The 26,423-nt window shown below is 31.6% G+C and overlaps 2 protein-coding genes across 15 annotated transcripts in view; one reads left to right on the top strand and one right to left on the bottom strand.

Annotated features, from left to right (window-relative positions):
- LOC105212736 (sodium channel protein para) overlaps positions 1-26,423 on the top strand; it is a 134,106-nt gene that overhangs the window by 49,881 nt on the left and 57,802 nt on the right. For all 14 annotated transcript variants that reach the window (XM_054232478.1, XM_054232467.1, XM_054232477.1 and 11 more), the window contains one exon: positions 10,041-10,080. In XM_054232478.1, the coding sequence (XP_054088453.1) occupies positions 10,041-10,080 (40 nt within the window). The remainder of the gene's footprint in view (positions 1-10,040; positions 10,081-26,423) is intronic.
- LOC105212738 (activating transcription factor 3) lies at positions 1,494-22,414 on the bottom strand. The gene is made up of 4 exons (XM_011184953.3): positions 21,166-22,414; positions 8,307-8,809; positions 8,156-8,245; positions 1,494-6,794 (listed from the first exon to the last, which is right to left on the bottom strand). The coding sequence occupies exons 2-4, from the start codon at positions 8,517-8,519 to the stop codon at positions 5,373-5,375; spliced, it is 1,725 nt and encodes a 574-aa protein (XP_011183255.1). The 5' UTR covers positions 8,520-8,809; positions 21,166-22,414; the 3' UTR covers positions 1,494-5,372.

The following is a 26,423-nucleotide window of genomic DNA, read 5'->3' as shown; positions in this document are numbered from 1 at the left end:
CTTACAATAACTTTTATATACATATACGTTCTAACGGGTGATTTTTTTGAGGTTAGGATTTTCATGCATTAGTATTTGACAGATCACGTGGGATTTCAGACATGGTGTCAAAGAGAAAGATGCTCAGTATGCTTTGACATTTCATCATGAATAGACTTACTAACGAGCAACGCTTGCAAATCATTGAATTTTATTACCAAAATCAGTGTTCGGTTCGAAATGTGAAATCCGCTTTTTTATCGACAAATTTTGTTCAGCGATGAGGCTCATTTCTGGTTGAATGGCTACGTAAATAAGCAAAATTGCCGCATTTGGGGTGAAGAGCAACCAGAAGCCGTTCAAGAACTGCCCATGCATCCCGAAAAATGCACTGTTTGGTGTGGTTTGTACGCTGGTGGAATCATTGGACCGTATTTTTTCAAAGATGCTGTTGGACGCAACGTTACGGTGAATGGCGATCGCTATCGTTCGATGCTAACAAACTTTTTGTTGCCAAAAATGGAAGAACTGAACTTGGTTGACATGTGGTTTCAACAAGATGGCGCTACATGCCACACAGCTCGCGATTCTATGGCCATTTTGAGGGAAAACTTCGGAGAACAATTCATCTCAAGAAATGGACCCGTAAGTTGGCCACCAAGATCATGCGATTTAACGCCTTTAGACTATTTTTTGTGGGGCTACGTCAAGTCTAAAGTCTACAGAAATAAGCCAGCAACTATTCCAGCTTTGGAAGACAACATTTCCGAAGAAATTCGGGCTATTCCGGCCGAAATGCTCGAAAAAGTTGCCCAAAATTGGACTTTCCGAATGGACCACCTAAGACGCAGCCGCGGTCAACATTTAAATGAAATTATCTTCAAAAAGTAAATGTCATGAACCAATCTAACGTTTCAAATAAAGAACCGATGAGATTTTGCAAATTTTATGCGTTTTTTTTTTTAAAAAGTTATCAAGCTCTTAAAAAACCACCCTTTATAAGTGTATATTTTACGTTCTCTGATTAAAGTCGCAGTTTGTTAACTTACATTTCTTAAGAATAATCACTCGGACAACATGTTAACTGCTTGCAGAGTCTGCTCTTGAACTGATGACATGGGTTTTTTGGATACTTACTTTTAAATAAAATTGTAGGTATTATATTTCAAACTCATGTTCAGGACAATATTCTACTTTTTTATATTTTTCTGATATAGTAAGGCATTTCGCTCGCTTTAACCTTTAAAAACATAAACAAACACATTACCCAAAATATAATTGTATATGGTATATGATATGAACTTAGGTATCGTTGAATAATGAATAATGCAACAATTAATTTCTTGTGCTTTTGTGAAAGAAAATATTCTATTTTTTTAATTTAGATTTCTCGAAATGGAGAATCTGAACGACGCCAAATACCACATTGTTTCTTTAGACCTTGGCCCTAGACGATTATTGCCACAAAAATCTTTTAAAAAATACTGAAAAAAAACAACAATTAAAAAGACAACTTTGACTGTTACAATGCATTTATTTTTATTTTTAGTACTTGGTCCTTTAGTAATAATTTAGTATCTTATATTTTAAATTTCCATGAATGTGCACCTGCCCCAAATTTGTTTGCAGTACATAAGTACTTTGTTGAGTGCCATTTTAATAACAGTTTTTTTTTATAGTGTTTTTCATTTAAATACGGTAGACTTGTTGTTGTCTTGTTTTGTCGAACTAATGTGAGATCAAACATCTAACAACAAAAGTACTTAGTGACCAATGCATTTTTAAAAAGTGAATTATAGTGCAATTGGTAGTTGCTCAGATTTCCAATTGTGATAAATATACAAACATGTGTAACAATATTTCTGTGTGAACATACATATAAACTTAAAAAAAGTCATTACAGAAACGATTAAAACAAAATAAAAAAGTGGATTTGCCTCTAGCGTTTATTATTTGAGGTTTCTGGTGTGCTTGTTTTGGTTAAGTATTAATAAGTTATTTATAATCAACAGTATACCGATATTTGGTACGATATGCCTTGGTAAAAACATAATATAACATGAATAAATTCTTAAAACGAATAGCAACAAAAATTAAAATATATACATTGAATCATTCTATAAACAAACAGGCATATATATTTATATATATATATTGGCTTGGATTATCTTGGAGATTATGCGTGTTACAAATATATTTAAATACATTTTTGCACACGTCAAAAACATTTTAATATTCTCTTATTTGTAAGCCCTTTGACACTCATAATTGCTTCTTGAAATAAAAACATGGAAAGCTTTGAAACAATCGATATTGCAACTTTTTACATATTTTATAAGTTTTTTTTTATAAGTGAAATATAAACTACCAACAATTGCACATAAGAGTCTATAAGTGTATTTATGAGAAAATTCTTTAGATTGTTCAAGCTGTTTTACGCCATTCAAAAGGTACTGTATACCGAGCAGGTACTTTTGTAGCGCTAAATTCTGACTTCATTTATTTGTAAATAACCTTGCTTTAAGTTATTCAATTTACAAAAATTATAAATTAAAATTATTTTCCTATTTTGTACTTTTTTCCACTGGTGATAGGTTCAAGTTTAACATTTTTAAATAACTGACTCAAAAATATACTAACAAGCGAATAGTTCTTTATTTAATTATCGATTAGAAAAATGTGCAGTTGTTGGCAATTACTTACTAATAAGTACCGATTCAATGACCATATTTAATCCTAATGGTTTGTTCCGGTAATATTTGATTGCCGATTTAACATTTGATTCGAACATCGTATAAGTATTTTGCATTTGTTCTGATTTTTTGTGGTACTTGTGTTATCTAATTTTTATAATTGGAGTGCCTCTTAGACATATACATACACATAATTTTTGCGGCTCCAAAGACTCAATATATGTAAATATGAATATTCAAATGCTTGTATCTCTCTATAAATGTTCAATAGATTGGTATGAATTCTGATTTCGATTTACTCTTCTATATATGTATATAGTACCGCGTTGTCACACGTTTTTGCAAATAGGAAAGTATTTTTTTTTTTATTTTGCTTATTTTCTTTGGCATTGTTGCCTTACATTCAATTATTACATTGGATACATTAATATGTACATGGATATTTAAAAAATTGTTTTAATATGGAAAGCCATTTGTTTTGTATTTTGTGTTTCGTTTGCGACTGTCATTTTCTTTTCGTTTTAAATTCATATTATGTATTATACCATACATACATATATTATTAGGCACTTATACATGGTGATTAAGTTTGATTTGCAAAAATTTGTCAAACCGTCATAATTTGTATCACTACTATTTATTCTCATTGTTACTTTTGATTTTGATTATAAACATGTGTATCTATACCTTCATTTTTATATCAATTGCATATAAGAAAACAGTAGATTCGAATATTTAACTTCATGCTCAATTCTGGAGATAGTAAAATTTGTTTGTTTGATTTACACATCACATATATAATTTATTAATCGTTATTTACTAAAAAAATAGAGGCATGAAATAGAAGGCACATGTATACGCGTACATTTTATTTAAAATTAGCCAAATTTTACCATTCATGTCTCAATTCAGCCCAAGCCCAAGTGGTATTTTTGGCAAAAGTATTCAAATCGTTATTTTTATTAATAGATATACTTTCAGATTTTGAATACTTAATTTTATATATAAATATGCGCGTAGATTTGCTGCATTTTAATTCGTGAACTTTGCTATTACAATACAATTTTCGATGCAAACACATTTCTTTAATGTGTACGAACAAATTTACTTGAATTTCTGTATGGGTATAATTGAAAAAATAGAAACATTTTTTTAAGCGCACTTTCAGAATTGTAATTCTATTTTCATTCTTATTCATTTTATTGATTTTGTTTTTTGATTATATTCGCTTTTATAAACATTTAAGGCAACATTGAACATCGAATATTTTTAACTTTCGCTTGTAAACTTTTGATTGTTTTTTAATTATTTAGTATATTAGTTTTACATATTAATATATAAATAAAATATGAGGTTAGCTGATTTTAGTTTAAGCAGATTGTAGATTACGTTGGTTGTTACTAGTTATGTTTACATAAGGCATACAATTTCTTAAACTACTGCATACATATCGACCCTCGTACATATGCGCACTTATATCACTTATATATAATATCATAAATTTCCGTTTAAATACTAAATTGCAAAATAAAAATATCTATACAATTAAAAATTACATACAATAAATACAACTATATATAAATGTGTAGAAAGCATATAAAAATATGAACTTCTAAGCAGAGATATTCTGCATACTCTTCGTATATAAAAAAAAAAAATAAAAATACAAAACCATATTGAAAATTTTACACATGCTATTCTGTAGGGCGTTTCGAAAAATTATATAAATATCAAAATTGGCTTTCTACACACCTAATCTCATTAATATATTAATTACTACGTAATTCATTGCAGTTTGACTTTGATTTTTAAGGATATTCACTTAGATCTCTTTAATTTTATCGGATCTTGATATTACAAACCTAAAATTGTGCCTTTTATTAAGAATAAAATAAATATTGTTTTTATTAAAAATAATATACTAATAATAAAAATAGTAATTACTGCTGCGGATGTGATTCTTCAGATATCTATGTTTATAAAATGTTTAGCAATTTAATTTTATATCTACTGGTTTTGTAGTTTTGGAATGCTATGTATGTCAATAGAAAAATAAATAAAAAATTTCTTATTGCTAAACCCAATTTATGAAAGCCCACAATTAACAATTTGCAATTTATAACGACTTTTTACGGAATATCCCGTTTCTGTGAATTTTTGAGGTAGTAAAGCCGCCAAAAGCGTTCATCTAAAAAATCCTTAATTTCATTTGAATTTTTAAAACCACCAAGTCAATTAGATTACAATATTCGAGATTGATGGTAACCGTACTTCTTTTAGTTAACTGGTATAGAAATGACTAAATTGATTTCGGAAGGTAATAATCAATTGTAAAAAGGAGGATACATATAAATAAATTCAGCATTATTTAGTGGAAGACTTAAAACACATTTAGAAGTGTATACGCATGTAATATTGAAGTACCGTACCAGTCCTACGAAGCCTAGACCACCTTTTACTTACTTCAATTCTATAATGGTTTGATTAGAGAAGCGTGACATAATAACACATATGTACATTATCGCGTCTGTACTATATTTAGTAATTAAAAGGGGTTGACTCTGACACAGTATTTTTTATAGTCAGTGCGTCCTTCGTTTGACCCTTTAACTTTTACTTAACTCTTAACAATTGTATGTTTACCATATTCACTGGGATGCTAAATGCTTCGATGGAAAAAAGTGTAACTGTAAATCGAATTTACGCTAAGCATCCATTGTTTGTCATGAATGTTGCTGCAACACTAGAATCAAGGTCCACAAATTCAGCACCATCTCCGGTGAGTTGTGCCAACAAATCGGTATCGTGCAAGTAGTCATTTTTAATCGATATTTGATCGTGAAAAGGCACAATCCCACTACTTCCACCGATCAGTGAGGTATTGAAATCTAAAAGGTTATTATTGCTGCTTTGATGTAGAGCTGTGATGCTATTATTGTTGTTGTTATTATTACTTAGACTTCCATGATGTAAGCTGACTGCATGTTTAATGTCTACGTAACTGTCACAATTACTCTCGAAAAGGAAACGTTCTGCTGATTGAGCGGTGGTGTATGGGCTTTGTGAGTCGACTAGCTCATTTTTTACGAACTCTGTCGCCGTCGTAGGTGTAGACAAGACAGAAAGTGGGCTGACAATGTCACCGAGCAGTACACTGCCGTCGTCGTTGCTTTGAACCGAGGTGGGAGTATGGGCTAATACCAAACCTAGACTATTTTCACAGTTTGGAATGTAATCAGAGAGCTGGTTAATGGAAGGTCCGATGGAGACAGTTCCAATTTGGGTGGAAGCAGAAGTTTGTGACGAAAGTTTCGCTAAGTTGGCAGGCAAGCATATATTTTCTTGTGACGGAGAAGTTATATATCCGAGTTCCTGTGGCGTTGGTGACGGTTTGCAATATCCATTTGGCAAATGCTGCTGTTGTGTTGGTAATTGATGGAGTTGCTGATTAACAGCAGCGGCAACGGCTGCGGCACTGCGTGGAAATTTTATGGTTGACATTGGTGGGATTAAAGTGCGTTGTACTCCATGGCTTGACTGATTACTGAAAGTGTTATTAATTTGAACTTGTTGTTGCGTTTGGGACTGAATTCCATTAACTGTGGCATTTGCTGTGGAGATGTCTCCATTGGCAGTACTATTGTCGTCCATTTCAATTGAGGTGAGGTACTTATGAGCGGGCGAATGCAATAGTTTAGAAGGTAAATTTAGTCCACCTGCATGTATGCAAGTTTTTATATGTCCTTGCAACATATCAAGCAATTTCCGACGTTCCACTTCTAAAGATCGCACTTGGGTCTTTAAGTCGACATTTTGAGTTTCCAATTGCTCCGACTCTTTTATAAGGTTTTGTGTGCGTTCGCGTTTCTTCATGCGACATTTTGTAGCAGCGATTTTATTGCGTTCACGACGTCGTCGTCGTCGATCCTCATCCTCTGGTGTCAGGCCTTTTGATGATGTTTTGCATTCAGTTTCTTCATCCGTTGATTCTTCACCATCTTCATCAGGACGGGAATATTTAGAGTTTGGCTGATCGGAGCTAGAGCTTGAATCACAAGTGGATAGTTTGCGCTTGCTTTGAATAGAGAGCTTAAGTCCAGCTTTAATGAGTTGAGAACACGTCTGAAACGAACAGACAAAAACCAAAAATGAATAAAATACAAGCGGATGCATGAAATTAAAAAAATTATAATTTTATATAATTTTTGTCCACACTTTGGTAAAATATTCTCATGCATATGTCTGCCATTCCTCATCAGAAGTGGCATGTCTATGCCTATTTTATGTAGCTAATCTATGTTTGATTAAATGTGTATAACATATAATTGGTCGATATTGGAAAATGAAGTAGTGTTTTGGGTTTTTACAGAATTACCACTATTTGAATTTTCAAGTAAATCTTGCTTGTCGGCTATATCCATAAATACAAAAAGGCTTATTTTGCAGTAAAGTGGATATTGCATATTTGGGAACAATGTTGCACTGGTTTGAAGTTACCAAGTATGGCAGCTTGTCCACTTTTTGTTCCATCACAGTACTCTGCTGCATAAAACTGTTTACTTTTTGATATGAAACGAAGAGTGTAGACATTTATACGAAACTGCAATATAAATAAGTCCATGCATTTACTGAACACCTACACTTGCACGTGACACACATTTGTTTATATGCATCGAATCTTGTTATACATATCTTGGTATATGTAAGTGCTCTTTGAAGTCGTTATATATGTTTTATGAAAGAAATTGTATGTACAAAACATATCTACATATGCACCGGTTGGTTGAATCGTTAATAGTGCATTCTGTGATATCCTGGGTCACAAATAACTTTTTTGATCTTCTGGGACAATATAATATTACTGGAAAAGCCTGTTTTTTTAAATGTCATTAATCAGTTTAATTCAAGTTCAAGTATATGCAGTCCCATATATGTCTATCCGCATCAAATTTAAAATGGCTTGGCCTACATAAAAGGATTTTTTTTAATAAATTGGGACTATGAGTGAGAAATTCATAAATTTTTTGCTTTTGTTTCTGTTATAAAATCAATGCAGACAGAGCCAATCTTGATAATAAAAAATTCGCACATCAATGTCACGAGTAGAGACTTCATGTACTGGTCGTTGAGTAAGCCCACACCTTTAAACGAATGAAGGCAATAGCAATAAAACACTAGCGGCGCACACATTTATTTCATTTGTAAGTGCGTTTTATGCATGTACTAAGTATAGTATGCGCACGCATATGAAAAAAAAAGCAATGCAAATATTTGACCTCAATTTTCCAGCAGTTCGGGCTTATTTATATTATGTATACATATATCTGCCATCTGTCTGACTTCAGAAACTTTCAGAAATATAATAGATAAAGGCAGTTCAAATAAGGCAATACTTGGAGAAGGGTAGCTTCTGTACTGTATTATATATAAGTATATAATTATGATAGTTAATTTAGTTAGAATTCTAGATCATAAAAACGTACCTGTTGAACACTTGGAGTAGAATTTGTCCCACTAGGCGAGTCTGCCGGTGATGTTGAAGAACTGGAATGACTACTATCCTGCGATATGATCTAAAAAGGACAAAATTTATTATAAACTGAAACTAGTCACAATCATAATCAGTTTACTCACTTGGACGTTCGAGCTACCATTGAAGCTTCGCAATGAAGCAGCGCTACAAGGAGTCGAAGCAGCTGATTCATTATTTAAAGGCGCGAAACTATAGTTATCCATCGGATTTGTCATTGCGATCAAAGAGTTCACAATTTCAGGAGTTTTTGGTGTAGTGCTTAGGCCAGAGCAATCGATGCCCAGCAATGACGACGGTGTGTTGAGGTTAAACATTGTGTTGACTTATGGTTAATTTTTGTTTTTAGACAAAAGCCCAAAATATTAATATACTAATGCGTACTATTACAGCGCAAAATCACAGATAAAAGCGTTGAATGGCGTGTTTCAAACTTCTTTTTTGTTATTATTTCTTATTTTTTATTAGTTATATCACATTCAAATGTACATTCATCAAGTAAGAGTTCTTTTTCCGCCCATATTATCCATCTTCATTTCCAAGTACCGTGTGAGTAAATTCAAACCTTATATATAGATGTATTTAAGTAGGCAGATGCAAAGACTTTCTGAAATGGAAAGAGAGACACGTTAATTGAGTATTCAAGAAATGAGAGAAATAGTTATTAGTGACAAAATGTAGAAGAGCGACATAAAAAAATTAGAACCATTCATTGAAATTTTAATTTATTTAGGGCTAATTGAAATTTATGAGTAAGAATTTTCGTTACTTTTAATTATTCAATTAACTACAACATTTTAATGTATATATGTATGTATGCTGTAAGTCAACGTCTACAAATGTGGGTAATGCTAAATATGGCTGAACAATTTAAATATATTATATATTTTGACGAAAGTTGTAACTACAAATGCAACTTATAAATCAAAGAATTTAAGAAAAATATATCATTAAATATACCTCATACGATGTACATACATATGTGGCGGTTATGTGTGGGGAAATGTTTGTGCTTATGTGTGAATGAAATAACATAAAAAAAACACATAAATCATAATAGTTGAGCTTTTAAAAGTCTCAAGTGAAGCTAAAAATATGACTTCCACATGGTTGATAGCATTGGTCTTTTAAACATCTATTTATGACATTCAACAATATTTACATATATACATACACATTCGCGAACTACATAAGTATATACATACATATGTAAATATATATTGAAAATGTCTTCTTGGTTGTTACCATGGATCAAATGGGCATCTCTGTTCATTCTCCTTTTGGAGATACATATGTACGTACATAAGTTCTTATTTATATATTTAAAATATAGAGATGTTTTCCCACATCCATGAGATCGTCTATTATTTATTATAAATTAACAATGTTAGATGAAAGATTTGCTATTGTTTAAAGAGTTTTGTAGATTGATTTAGACATAAGTGGAAGCTGTTTAATGAAATATAAAATATAAAATACATATGCAACTGCAATTTAATTTCACTCATCCGATTCATACAATATTTATTCGTCAAATATTTAATCTTCTACATATACATACATATGCGAATTATTCACAAAAGTTACAGCTACATACATACATATGTCAATTAAATCTCCTAAAATACGAGTATTTTATGCAAATTCTCTATCTACTTTTATATTTAGGTATGTATATATGTAGATATAATGGTATTTGTTGGTATGCAAATATTGCACAAACGTTTTATTAGTTTTTATTTTATTTACATATTTTCTTTTCAATACATTTTGTATAGATTGTATGAATGTATGGGTATTGTGAATTTTATTATAATATTATTATTTTTTCATTTCAGTGTATTCCAATGTGTACAATCCATTTCGACACATTTCTTGGTATGTACTAATTTTAATAATTTTTTATTTATTATTTTAATTTTGTCATAAGTACATACATATTTTGCAATTATGTACATATACATAAATATACATATATGCTATGTGTATGTAAATACGCATCATCTTATTGGGATAGTGAATACATCTGAGTTATTTTAATTATAGTGTTATAGTAATTTCTAAATATTAGTTCTTTATATTCACGCTTACACGGTATTCATTCCCTAGTAACTTCGAAGGACTATTTATTAAATGCATGTCTGTGTGCGTTTACATGTAATTGTATGTTTGTAATACAATACGATATATGTAGAGAATTTATTTAAGCAACATGTCGGGGATTCATGTTCATATTTTGATATGATAATTGTGGTCACAGCTGTGCACTGCTGCCTTCAAAATGTTTTACTGGAATAGCAATCAACGAGTTTGCTCATACATTCTCGTACATGTGTATATCTCTTTTATAAATATGTATGTATTTCCTTTGGGAGCATGTAAACAATGAATCAAACTTAATGCAAAAAAAAATAAATATATTATTTTGCATTTAACCAAATTGTTCAAATATTTATGAATTTGCATGTACATTCCTTACATCTATTATGATAACTCATCATACAATTTATCTGATTATGAGTATGTGCTTCGAAAGATACGAAGTCAGACGAACATGCATACCTGTTTGCAAGAAGATATTATATAATACAACCGTATGTGCATACATATTCATTTCGTGGGTGTGGTTCATTCGTGGCCGAACAGCATGCGCAAAAGAGGGGCTCACGTATTTGAATATTACAGCGCTTTATTTTGTATATTTCATTTTACTGGGACACAAGTAACTTATATATTTTACCGAATGTATTTGGTTAATATCGTTTAGAGAATAGCTTGTTGAATTCAAGTGGGCGAATTTTGTGCTAAGAAAACAAACAACAAATAGAGATGAAATTTAAAACTATTATTTTTTTTTTTAATTTTTGCGTTTTTAAGCTACTTATCTACTCAGCAGGTTAACACAAAATACATTGAATACATAATTTGTATTTGTAGAAATTTAAAGTTACGCTTCAGAGAGTTAGTCATATGTTTGTTCATGTGGATAGTTTTCTAATTTTCTTTTTCTGAATTTTCTATTCTAAAGAATCATTGCCACAATCGGTAAAACCCTATTTTTCATTTTTCCGGTTTCTCAACAATATTAAAGATTTTTTTCTCCTGCTGTTAAACAAATTGTTGCATTTTATAGCCTTTCTGCTAATTAAAAGGCGACTCTAAAATTTCTAATTAAACTTTGTTTGTATAACATCGGTGATTGCAGGGCTTTAGTCAACGAAAAGGTTAATTCGTTTTTATGTGAAGATACACATACATGTACATGCATACATACATATGTATGTAAATCTAACTTACACTTGTTTGCTGGTTTTCTTTCCACTTTATATAATGTGCTATACACAAATATATATTTTCTAGTATTCAACTCTTATTAAATGTGTGTTTTAGTATTTCCGTATTAGCATTTTAGTGCTCCTATGAAATTGTGAGTGGGCCTGGCGTTTCTATTCATATGTACATGTACACATATCCGGTGTGTGTGTGGTTGCTTATAGTTTTTCATTATTTATGCGCTGTGCACAAATTGCAATAAATTTGAACGTCCACAACATAAATTTGCTAGTTCGATACCAAGTTTGGATATCGGGCATTAACACTGATTGCCAAAAAAGTCCTGTGGATATGTCTTTGACTACATAGATAGTTCGTATTTGTACGACCCATAGACGCCTTAGTTATTTTTTATAACCACAATTTAATTCCATATTTATGTACCAACTTTTTTCGAATAGAACTTTTTTATATTTTTACATAGCATTCATTTCATCTGCAGACTGCGAAAAGTCGGCGACACAACTATATATTGTCGATATACACGTTCGGAAAGTGCTTCAGCAGGCAATATATTTATGCATGTCACATTTATGCGTAAATTAATACGGCGTTAGAACTGTAAGACGAGGTATATTTTTTGTTTTCAGTCTTATATGTATGTAAGTACATAAAAATGTTCTTATGCACATACATATGTATACGCATACCTACTCATGTTGCTCGCAAATCCTCAAATTAAAATGCTTTTCTTGTGCGATTCGTAAAAATACAGTGTGCATTTATAAATTTATTGAAATTCATATTTTATACAATAGATCTGATAAATAGATCGGCACGCCTTTCAATATTATACATTTAAGGAGCACTCCCAATTTCATATTTGGCAAAATGAATTATATTTATGTTGCGTGTCAATTTCTATTTGGAAAACTTTTATCAAACAGTTGTCAGTTAGCAAATAAGTGCTACTACGACTGGAGAATATCTGCACTACCATTGGATTATGCGCAAGTTGTTGCCTGAATTTACACTGCAGAGGGAAACTTATCCATACCAACTTATGTACTTACATACATATATACAAATGCTATATGATAAGACGTTACTTCGTTTGGCCTTGACACACTTAATGTACATAATATAAATGTATGCATAAACCACATATACATGCATATGTACATGTATCTGAAAACACACCCATTTCGTAAAACCCTACATATATATCTACTTCCATATATATATGTATGTATATAGTTCATATTTATGTATATGTGCGCCTCTCGTTAATTATTTAGCTTACAGTAGATTAATCTGATTATAATGTATTAAGTTTTACTTGCGCTTTGTTTTGGATAATATTAAATTTCTTGTCTTTAAGTCAAATATTGTATGGCTGCTTGCACTGCAAGTCATTTAAAGAGGCTGATGTGCTATACACTAATTACCTTATACATATTTGCTTACCACCTATACAGGAAGGCTTTGCCGAAGGTCATCGAAGGTTGTCCTTAATGTTTAAATAAATCATCATATTCTATGCACATATGCGTTTCTTTTCGATTTTCTTCAGTGTTGTATAGTAATATAGCATGAAAACTGATTACTGATATTTTAAAGTTTCGTAAGACTTCCTAAAAATTAATTCAATTCCTAAGTATATACGCCTTGATTAAGACATTAAATAATACAACTTAATACAGAATATCCACACATATGTAGGTATACGTACATATGTATGTACCCTTGCTTATATACTCGAAATTGATATTGGTTCATATTAACAGAGCCTTAAAGTCTCGATTGCCTCTCGGTGTGCGGCAGGAAGTTAACTTTGCTACGTGTAACATAAAATCTGATGTGAGTCCAAAGGAATACATTGTATCAGGTATACGTTTAGGAGAAGAGAAAAGAAAATATTGAAACATTGCTAAATTTTTCTTTAACGTTTCATTTTAACGTTTCATAATCATTTTTTATAATATGTGAGCATTTCAATTGAGAACCGGCATTTTCCTAATTTAAGCAATTAAATTAATTTCGGGTTTTGTTTTCTATTTTTCATTGTAATATTGAAGTTAAAAAGTAATGGTTTTCATAAAGCTCACAATGCAAATCTAGCAATTATCATTAATTGCAACTACCTTTTAGGGATATTTCACCCCGTCTCCCATCTGACTTAATTTGTAGCAAAAACTATTTCGTGAAATTTATGGTTACATTTATGGTTTCTTTTTTTATGACAGCCATCACCTTTGCCACCAGCACAAAACAACGTGATACACGTTTATTGTAGACATTGTTGCATTGACGCACCGTATACTATGTATGTAAGCTAGCATGTCAGTATGGCGTTGCGCAATAAAAATGGAAATATGTACTATCTGCAGCTGCAACGTCCCGCTATTGCTACAGCAATACCGCCTCTACACTTGATGCATTTTTTCGATCATAAAATTCACAGAGCTTTCATGCATCCTTTGACATTGAATTAACTATAATTTTGCGCAGTTCCCCAGCTCACCCCCTGTTTTTTAAATTTTACTTTTCCACTTACATTTTTACACATATCGCCATAAAAATTGCAGTGCGTCCCACCTCCGCATGTATGATATTTTACGTCTAAGTGAATATGTGTACATACTCGTATGTATATGTATTTGTGTGCGCATTTGGAAAAACACAATAGCACGAGCGTAATTAGACGAAATGCTAGTAAAATTCAAATTGAGCTGTACCGCAATCGTTCAAAGCATTACCGCCGTCAACCACACAGAATCAAAAATTTGAACAACAAAAAAATGAAATACTAAAATTTTAACCATGAGCAACTTTGTTTCACTTTCAATACTTTATTTAGTATAATTTTCCATATTAAAACATGTTGGTGTGTTGTTGCCTTTTCATATGAGGTTGTGGTAGATATGTGAGTTTGTATGTTTATACTCATTTCTGTAGTCATCCAACATTCTCAACTAGATGACGATTACTTTATAACTAGATTACAAACACCCTCATTTCCTACATGTATGTATGTACATGTTTTTCGTAAAGAGTGCGCAAGTCCGCGAATCTATGTATGCTTATGTAGCCGTGTAACAAATTATCTGGCATTTATGTATAACGACTTATTTACCAAACTTTATGGCATAGAAATTCTTGAGCATAAAATGAATGAAATTCTATTGGCGTCTCTGTAAAGTGCTGTGATAGTGGTGCATTTAAATACATTTATAAATCGAACGAAAGACAATTGACCCATCGTCGACCTTTCTGAATATGTGCCAAGAAGGATTCGACAATTTCTGTAATTCTCGGTATTTGTGAATTGGCAATGAATTTGTTTTTCCTGTTTTTAGAAGTGTTTTAGAAATATGTAAGTCTATGTACCTGATGAAAGTCAAATATAACTTGTATAATTGCCGGTTGATACGACAGCTACAAGTGACAGAGTAAAGGCGGCGGGTGAAGAATGATATGCATTCAAATGGTTGTGAATGAAATCTATACATACCTAGGGATATATTTTTTGACGATTTGCTTTAGCTAATTTGTATTTCAATGAAATACGGATTTCTCATATGTAAGTTATACATTAATACACTTGATACTTGGCCGACTAGGGCATATTCGTGACGCCACACAATGTTATTTAAATTGTAATTGTTATTTTTATGGTCTATTCGTGGGCGAATAATGGAGTGAAAATACCAAAAGTTGTTATAATTTGTGTATAACTTTTCGTTTCTCTTTGCAATAATATGTTTATTCTCACCTTTTTCCATAGAGCGTAAAAACTTGAATGACAGAAAATGTTCACGTACTTTGTATGAATGTTCATAGCGTTTTAAAAGTATTGTAATTAGCATGCACATCGCAACATGCCGCATCAATTAGTAGTATAATGAATTAACACCAAAACAAATAACTACAAATAATTAAGCGTTTATATAACAAGAGGTTTCTTTGATCAGTATTTCGCCAACGAACAATTTTCTGTCTTTATATACATACATTCTCAAAGCTGAATAAAGGTAACACCAAATTGGCGTTTAACTCACCTTATTACATACATAAGTAAAGACATTAATGTGTGGATTATTACATTGCTTTTGCATGTCAATATTATTTTAATAACAAAATATGAATTTCATCCATACTGATTAATGTTCGCTAAGATTCGACACATCGAGATACAAACAGGCATTTAATACCTAAATATAAAATACATAAAAACCTGTCCCAAACCAGATGCTGAAAAAATATGATAATTTTTCTAATGAGCTAAAACACAATAATACTCAAAGTTTGTGCGAAAATAATTTAACTATCAAAATAAATAATTTCAAACTTTGTTGATGTTTAGTTTGTTGGTTTAAATATGTATGCATATTGAATATTTACAAGAAAAATAATCTGACAAATTAGATTGTATCTTAAAATTCTTTTTTAATTTTTTAATAATTTAATTTCTTTAAATATGGCAACAAATAACCAAAATAGATTCCATTCAGACATACGACAATTATTTATTTTATTAATTAAGCAAACATATGTCAATATGTTCAAGCAAGAAATACATATGTATGTATTTATAAATTGACTGAAGTCAGTTTGTATGTATGATCCAAAAATATTTTAATTACAACAGATCCATCTACATTAAAACGTTTCCAAACAAAAAAATGTATGATGGGATCCTTTAAAACAACCGAATGCCTAAACCTTTTAAAAATGCTTAAATATACAATATGCACTATCTTACATATTTATATTTTCATTTATGACGATCATATAACAAGTTTAGCAATATATAAATGGCGTGCGTTGTACATACATAAGTATACAACGCGTACACAAAACCACAGTGAAATGTTCGGAATAAAATATTAAACGAATTAAAAGCGTTGCGCCACAATAAAAGTTAAATTAATTAGACGGTTGTTAGACGCTCCGCTCTCTGCTTCTGTTACTTCATTTGTACGAGTATACATATGTATATATTTTGGGTGTGGTCAACGCGTATTTATTTAGCTTTTGGGGTTAAAACTCTAAAAGGCCAAAAGCGAAATGCTTAGGGAGCAGTTGTGCAATACTGGCACAGTATGTTAGCTTGGTTGGATTCCCACCGGATTTCCGTAAAACGCAGAACGCGGATCGCACCCACCATATCTAATTTCATTACTGCACCACTCAAACACCACTTTGGACTGCGCTTCTTTCTTTGGTGTGCAAATTAGTAACTACATTTTTGCGTTAATATTTTATTCGTGCCTTATACAATGTATCACGCTACAACTATCTAAATATCCCATCACCATAATTATGCGTGCATTAGTTCTCTATTACTACAGTTTTAATATACATACATACGATGTATATATGTACATATGTATGTGTCCACATCAATATGTTAGTGATCTGACGCTACTTGAAAAGCTGACTATAAGAATTAATCAGTTGAAGAGTTGTAGGATAGAACGTATTAATTAAAATAAATCCATCGTTTTTTTATTTACACCAATATAGACCAAGATAGTTATCTTAATGTATTTAAATGTCATGTGCTAAATTCTTCGGGTATCTAGTTTTAATCGCATAATCAAACAATTTTATTCGAAAACACTAGTGCGTGTAATCCGGAAATGATCGCCCACGATCTAATCTGTACTTCGAATGGCAAATTAATATAGTGACAGAAGTGAACAAGTTCGTGAGTGGACTTGCCACGATATGTGGGGATAATACTGATGGCGGACGGTGCAGCTTGTGTATATTATTGCACTTTTTCCCTGTTATTTATTTTTCGTTTACTGCCGAATCGTGTTTTTCTCTGTACCCACGCAAAATAAATCACTCCATATGAAAACCACCTACACAACACCTGCCTATCTCTGAAGCGGCAATCATAGCCATGCTTTTGCCCCTGCTATCACACATGTTTCGTTTATTTTAATTTTGTTATGTATATGTACATATGTATGTGTGTATAAATTGCTTGGTGTGTGTTCATATTTATCTCCTAACAATTGCTATTGATGGCACACTTTGCAAATATAATAGTATAAATGATGAATGCAGTACAAGTTGCAGAGGAAACAGATGTTCTATGAATATATACATACATACATGCATATAGATACTCTTATGTGCGTATATGTATGTACGTATATAGTATAAGAGTCTTACATCGACTAGAACTAAATTTAAGTGCAATTTAAATTATGAATGAATGGATGTTTTATTATAAGTTGATACAACTTAAGTATAATTCTTATAGATTTATTAATTGACAAATGAATGGCTTGTGAAAATGTCTGCAATCTTGTTATACTTAGGAAATAAGAAATCATTCCTAAGTGGTATTGAATATTAATCCTTCTTAAGTTTGGACCTAAATAGCAATTAATAGAATTAATAAAGGTCCCAAACCCAATTGACATAAAATAAAGAGCAAAGCAACATTTTTATTTGTTTATATGTTAATATTCAAACAATTTAAAAACTTATGCTCGAAAAAATTAGCCTGTGACCTTGATGTTTGTCACTTATGTTTGTGTATGGTATGGAAGCAAAATCATTGTGATAATATAAGTATGTATGAGTTAAGTGGCATCGTATATTGTTGAAATAGTAATTGTGTTTTGTTTGGGCTTTTTGGTAATTAACATGTTATGCATGAATGCGATTTTGCTTTTGATGAATTCTGAACGTGTATTATTTTTCACTTCTATTCTTTGCATTCGGTAACTTCGTTTTGGGTGAAAACTAATACACACAAATTGAAAAAATATTATTTCTTTTGCAAATTGTATATATAAGTAAATATATATGTTTTCCAAAATGTGTAATAAAATAGTAATAAATATTTGGGTTTTGAGTAAACTCGTTTTGAAATACAGTTTTCAGTTAATGTTTTTATTATATATTTTTCACTCTGTAACTTAACGAAACCAGTTTTATAGGTTGCTTTTAATATACTGTAATGAATCAAAAAACAAAAAATATTTCGAAACACTAAAATATAATATTTTTATTTATTCATTGGCGAGGAAAGTCTTATTAGCCCACGGCAAATAGAATTGAAAATGAAAGAAACAAACCGATATATAATCAAATATAGGTACATACATACATACATAAATTAATACCAAAGTAAGAAAAATAAAATACATAAGAAAACGTAAACGACTAACTCTATATAAACATATACATATGTATATGCATATATGTGTAACATCGTAGATCAACTCACGCATATATACAGTATTTAAAAAAATATATGTACATACATATGTACCTCAAGGTTAGGCGGAAAGCAAAGGAACGTCAAAAAATAAAAACCGACATTAAACCTACAACAAAAGTAATAATAACAATAACAAAACGAACACCAAATTAACAATATAGAAAAATCAACAAAAAACACCGGCAAGAGCAGCTAACGTACTGATGAGTTCCAAATGAAAACAAAAACCACGAACTCTGTTTATATGTACATGTTTTTTCGGCGATTCTCAATGGAGCTTTTGCTTGGGTGACAGCTAAGAAATAATGTTTGGGGTGGCGTCCGTCCGTAAGGAGGGTGGATTTAATTATAAATGCCAAACTAGTTTTCGTTTTATTAAAATGGAAAAATAGTCGTACTAAATGTGAATGAGTAAAGGAAACGAAAAATTACGAATGTAATTATTTATTTCATAGCAAACCGCAGATATTTTTTTATTAATTTAGTATTCCCATAATATAGTTTTGAATTAGAATAAGCCTGAATCGTAGTAAATTCGTACATATGTATGTATGTATGTATGTATATAAATAAACTTCTGTTGCTAAAAGATTGCTAAAAAGTGGAATTTTCATTAATATATGTATTCTAGCTTCGAACTAAAAATAAAATTATTTTAGAGTGGACTCCAAAAAATGTACATATATAGGTGATTTTCTCTTGACCAAATGGTCCACCATTAAATTGTATCTACTTGAATACGAATACATTTAATACCCGCTATATACATATAGATATGACAATATATGTACATATGTACATGCGTACCAAAAAATTAGTATCGATCATTCACATTGCAAAGTTATTTCATTTGCTTCAACAAAACGATAAGAAAACTTCCTGTAATGAAAAAATGAGAGTTTTTTCCCCGGTTCCTTTTCCACCGAGCTAACGAAATCTTTTTTAATTTTTGTTTTAGAAATTATTTGATCACTCATCTGTTTGTAATAAAAATTAAGCTATCGAACAGCCTAATCCCCATTTGCTAAAATAAATAATAAAGCTCACTTTATCCGATTCTGAACATTTTATTTACCCTTCATTGAAATCAATCTAAAGTGAATTTAAAGAAAGTAGATAATTAAGCAGATAAACATATATAGGAAATAATCGCATCGGCCTAATTTATTACATATGTATTATTTAAACTTGCATTTGTATGAGTTTGAAGAATCATCCCTTTTAATACATACATACATACATATAATAATATACGCACGAACTTACTGTTTCTGTGCCACCCTTGAATTCAAGTTATTCTTAATATACATACATACTATGCTCCTTATAAGCTTTTTGCCGACATACATTTGTATGTATGTATGTACGTGCCTCCTTAAACCTCGGATTGTAAATTAAACTATTACACAAAATCGCTTTTTTATGGAGTTCTTAACAATAAATTTTAATTTGCGAATAGTCATACAAATAAAATTCCCAAGTATTTTTCTTTCAATTCACACTCATTTTACTTTTGCGTAAATTTTGTTACATTTTCATTTATGCAATACATATATATTATAGATATATAATAGTGTAGATACTCTATTTAGAATTTACATATTGTGAATGATTTCTTTGAAAGAGTGAGTTCATACGGAAATGAGTTAAGCGAATAAATTTATTGATCAAAGAAGAAAATCTTGAATATTTTTCGGGTCCACGTTTTCTGTTGTTAGCCATAATTCATGTTTTCTTATTTAAAATACAATACATTCAAAGATTATACACAAAGAGGGTGGTTGAGCAAGGCAAGGTGATTAGCTTATACGTCAGAGATTGGCGAGCGTGCCAAAAAATAAATACCCGCGGCGCACATCAAACAAATTAAGAAAAAGGAGATTCTTTTCCAACCAAGAAGATATATTTTAAATAGCTGACTGTTATTCGAACTGATGGCATGCGACCACGAAAATTAAAAAAATAAGAATACACATAAATACTTGTATATATACAAGTATGATAATACATATATGGGGAATAATATACATACATACATATATCTAAGAATATATTGCATAAATGATTGAGAAATGTGCAAAAGTGGAGCACAATATGGATTTATGCAAATATGGGTTATACTCTTTCATGTTTTTCCTACATATTTCCAATATACATACATACATATGTATGTATCTACTCTTGAATGTTTCCGTTTCATCTTTGTATGTATTTGTGAGTATGTATAGTTAATTGAAGGAGTGCTTAGGTAAACACCTGTTGACAAAGATGTGCATTATTTATTATATCTATCATTGCTCCAGATGAATTTGTTTTGATCTGAGAGTTAAAGTTAAAGTATGTAATTTCGGTCGATTTTTGCCACCCCAGTAAATCTTTACTAATGTTATAATATGTACATATGTATATATTTCATTAAAGAATTTTATTTAGAAACTTACCATTTCCAAACAGATTTTGAGCTTTAGTAATTGGTGCGAATTTCTGCATATATCTGCTCATACATATTTATATATGTAAATATACTAAATAAAATTTCTCTTAATATTCTGTATTATTTTAACATTAATTTAATATGTCATGTTTTAATACATAGAGTAGAGCTTTTATAAATTTTGTTCTTGTTTTTCTTTTTTACTTTTTTACTTTTTTAAAAACTATTAAACACAAACATTAGGCACTTTTTTTAAACCGTTTAATTAAGGTAAATTTCTTCAACTTTTATTAGTGGTTATATGTATTTTTACACATTTTATTTAGATACTTAATTATTTAAGTATTATAAATCTTGTCAAGTTGTCACAGTCCACTAAATTCACACGATGTTTAGGCCACTTCAAATAACGTGTATCGATTTGAGACGAAGAGAGTTGCTAACGTTTTGACAAAGTTTATTAAAAAAAAAACAGTTTACTTCTCTCGTAGTTGAGTAAAATTTTTCTCGAAAGCCAACAGGCAGTCGGACTTAGAAAGCGCGAGTGATTGTTGCGTTCACGACGAGTCCAACACATTAAATAAACTTAGGAGCAAATTTTGAATTTGTTTAATGCGACAATACATAAACTAACAGCGAAGTCAACGCTGACAACAACGACGCTAGCGGTAGCGACAACTGTTACGATGGCGGCACAATCGATGTCTACGAAGGCAACTCGTTGAGTCAATCGATGGATTCTATTCTAACGGCGATAGCCATTTATTAACCGGCACCGAAAAATATGCAGATACGGCCTCGCCTTTTAGTGAGAGAGAGCGTTTCTCGTCTAACTTTCGAGTTAGTTGTTTATTTAATATGACTTCTACGATATTTATATTTGTCCCAGGGTTCGGGCATTGCGAAAATGGTGGTTGTTTTTACTCTAATTTTTAAGTCGGAACTGAGAGACAACAAGCTAGGATGTGTATCTACTATCATGACACAATTTGACCATAAATATTCATTCAACCCCTATTATACATAGAACATATATTTTCACTACCAATATTGGCATTTATAACATTTCGAAAAAGAAGTCAGTTTGCAATGTAAATAATCGATGGAATTTGAACACAGAAAGTAAGTTTCACAATTGACAAAGGTTTATAATGGAATAAAATTGGGAATCTTTTAATATAATAGCAAACGTTTTTACATTATATAACGTCCGAGTCCAGCGCACAATAATAACTGAAATCCACTCGTGTAGAATTGAAGTCTGTACCAAATGACGAAGTAAATAGCATGCCAAACGTCCGAAAGCTAAAAGCTCTGGAGAGAATTACTATCAGTTCGCACAACACCATCAAACAAAGCCAAAACATGCTGAAACGTAAACAACGAAATCTTTTTCTGTGCTCTGCGTAAATACGTAGCTACCCAGTCAACATTTGCGTGACTTAATGTGATATTTAAGTACTTCTTTTCAGTAAAAAGTACAAGTAGCTCAAATGAATGACTGAAACAATCTTAATTTATTTTTTTATTTTATTTTTCTAGTTTTAATATTTGCAACTATTGCTGTAAATAGCAAAGATATATATGATCATTGAACTATCCGTTGATAGTATCGACTTCATTCGCAAACCACCCGAATAAATGAGAAATCACCAAACAATTCTCAAATGTTGACTGGTTGCACGAACATTCATATATCTAGAGAAATATGCGTACGAACTTATATGTGCGATTGTATATCGGTGTGTATATTAAAGCCCACATATGAAGAGTGTGCTCTCACGTCTACGTATGTGTATGTAAACGTATGAGGGCTTTTTTGGGGGGTACGTATACGTATGTATGTATATGTAGAAACTTTGGTGACCCAAACGCAGCAAACAAAGTTACATCGTTTCGGTCAGATCTGTAGATTATACCGCACAAGATGCTCTTAAGCATAAACAATTTTGCCGAATCGCAAGTAACGAATATAAAGATATACAAAAGCTGGGGAAGCGTCAAATATTTAAAACTATCAATATACATAGAGTGCAAGTAAATATAAAATGTAACCCCATAGATATTATATTATTGTATGAATTATTCTAAAAATGACTTAAAATATATTCTTGTCTAATTATAAATATGTATGCTAGCGCAAAGGCAAACCACAATCGTTACGATAGCCGAGTCAAGTAAGAAAAGATAAAACGCTGGTGGCGCACCCAATATTGTGTAGACATACATACATACCTACATACATACGTATTTATGGCAATTGTTAATAAATCAACGAGCTTTTTTCGGTTTTTTGTTTTATGTTGAAATTTGTGGCATTATACCAATGAATGGGGCATATAGGGGATAACGTAACAGCATGAAGTATACTAAATGTACAGCTGGCAGCGCTCGGCGGCAGTGAAACAAAAATAATGACTGTGTGCCAACACGTTTAACAAACACTACTCTCTATATGTATATAAATAAGTGAGTGGGTTAAAAGCATGACTTTGTTTTTATATATTTCTTGACGGTGTGTATAAAAATTTAATAGGAGAGAATCAAAAACAAAAATGTTCGAAATATGTAGATAGAGCACCAACACCGAAATTTGTATTTTTGTTGGATGTTGGGAGTGGTGTGCATGTGTACCTGTGCATACACACTTTGTATCTATCAAATCCAAAACATATGTATGTGTAGATGTACATAAATTCGCTTGCGCTCTTGACTTTAGCATTTTTACTAATACAAATGAGCGGATATGTACGTATGTAAATAAATAAATAGCATATGTATGTATATTTGTTTATTTGTACGTGCATTATTAAATACCGGCTTTTTCTTTCTATTTGTATGGTGTCTTCCCCAATTGTACATAAGAGAAGAAGATTTTGCATGAGCATATAATACATGAAAATTGAACTTCATGTCTTTACGTTTTTTGAGCTGGTCTCCAGCTATACATACATTTGTATGTGTAGGTACATTCTGAGCCCGTTTATGACCTTGATATTTTCCAAATTATGGGAAATACTGTGAAAACTCGTATGCTTTCAATGTTTTAACCGTTTGATATACATAAGATTGTATAACATGTACATTGGAGGGCAAGTATTATTCAAAAGCTCTACAGGTGTAAAGACTCAAACAAAGCTAACCTAACTTTAAAACATCATGTGAAACTTCTTTCCTTAGTTAAGTGATTGCCATTTTCTTTCTATGTTGAAATTGTTGTTGTACAGAAAAAGGAGACATGTTGGCACTTTGATATTTATTCACGCATACATACATAAATGCACATATGGTACATACATACGTATGTACATACATTTCTATGTGTTTGAAAAATGTTTTTATACTTTGGTCGGTAGTAAATTTCTTATCACCATTTCTTATTTATCGGGTTATCAGCAACATCAGCGCTTATCAAATGCCAAATGTGACGGCAACTTAAAATTCAATTATTCTTCTACTAAGTTTTTCCAATAACCAAAAGTACATAAGTGCTTACCTACAATTTATTATGAATTCCTTTTCTTTTTGAAATGTTTGATCATCCATTTAGATTTGAGCTAATGTATACACAATATACATACAAGTGCATTTAGTACTATTTTTCAGTTTTCGTATAACTGCTCTCAAAGAGATTGCTAATTTTTCTATGCATCTCTAAAAAATAACACACATGCAAACATACATATGTACATATGTATATGTCATACAAACATATAACTTAAAAATGAGCCAGACAGCAACAATTGTCGCTCGTTGGCGGTCATGTCAACGAGTGCGGCAGTCGATGTGTCGACGGACGGACTGCTAGATGTGCCATTCTAATGGCCAGGCACGAAATCATTTCGAACAAAATGTGTGTATATGCATTCATGAGTAATAGGACGAAGTCGACAAAGGGGGTATGAAGAAAATACGACCCAACAAATATTCCAAAAGAATCGTATGTGTGTCAATTTGCCGCTCGTTTATTTGATGCCTACCCCGTTGCCAATCGTAATTCTCACTGAATCTCCCCTTCTCTTCTATACTCTTTAGTATTTGTGCGACGACTAACACACAATCCACTGCTCCACCTCAATACTCATACCTCTCTGTCCCTGCCCCAACTCGCATTTACCTATCGATATGCTGCTGAACAGCATTTAGCCGCGAACTGAAACAAGTAGCCGATAGGTTTACCGACGGTCTGCGGGTAACAGGCAGTATGGTAAATATAAAACAACTAACAAATCGCATGTCTAAGCTTTTGTGAATGTGAAAATTCTATTTATAGTTCTCGCATCATTGCTTACCTCTGATTCGCCAACGATCTCGTCACCGATTTGTGTGGTTGGCCACGACTCACCAGTGTTTTCAACTGTAAAGCCGAACGTGCAGCCGACGCTATTCGGCGTATACCACAGTCAAAGCAAAAAGTTGAAAAATAAAGCAATAAAACAGAAAACGGCATTTCATCGGGGATATGAACAATAAGATTGCTATGAAACCGAGAACACAAAATTGCAAAAGCAATATACTTGCCTCGGCAACATGTGATTGGGTTGCTGAGGGGATTAAAGAGAGTTGGGTCTAACTTACCGAAGAAGATTGACGAGCCCACGAGTGTTTTAATAACAATAACAAATTTACTATGGAAACAATTAAGCCAAAGTATTAAAAAAGATATTAGCAATACATAACTGCCATGACTGTTTTTTATTCAGTAAATGTTGGTTGAGTTTTGTTTATTAATTTATGCAGTTATCAGTGCTGCGATTATGTGCTCGTATTGAATTGTTTTTGCATATACGAGTATGTGCCATTTTACATATGTACATATATATACTTATGTATACACATATGCGTAAAACACTGTGTATTATTCTATTTCTTTATCGATTCAGTGTTTTATTCAATTCATCGATAGATTTAAGTATTTATTCCTTCTTTGAAATATCCATGAATTAGCCACAATATCATACATTCACATACATATGTACATTGAAACACAAATCCCATTCTGTGTGTGTGCGTCACATTTAGTTTTTACTAGCGTTCTTTCTATTTTAATGGTGCATTTAGCTGCGAAATTATCTGGTTGCCTGATAACCTTAGCCAATATACTCCAGTTAAAATGAAAATTCTCCTATTCTTGCCCATTGCTACGAGCATTTCTATCCGGGTATAAGTGGGTGGAGATTCGTTTTTGCCCGACCCTCCTTACATTGTGATTATGTTTGTATTTGTTCATAAATACATTTTACTCCCAGACGAAAGAAGCTACAA

Source organism: Zeugodacus cucurbitae, chromosome 5 (genome assembly GCF_028554725.1).
Source record: "Zeugodacus cucurbitae isolate PBARC_wt_2022May chromosome 5, idZeuCucr1.2, whole genome shotgun sequence".
NCBI classification, from domain to species: domain Eukaryota; kingdom Metazoa; phylum Arthropoda; class Insecta; order Diptera; family Tephritidae; genus Zeugodacus; species Zeugodacus cucurbitae.
Note: the sequence above shows the minus strand (reverse complement) of the source record. Positions and strands in the feature narration are given on the sequence as shown.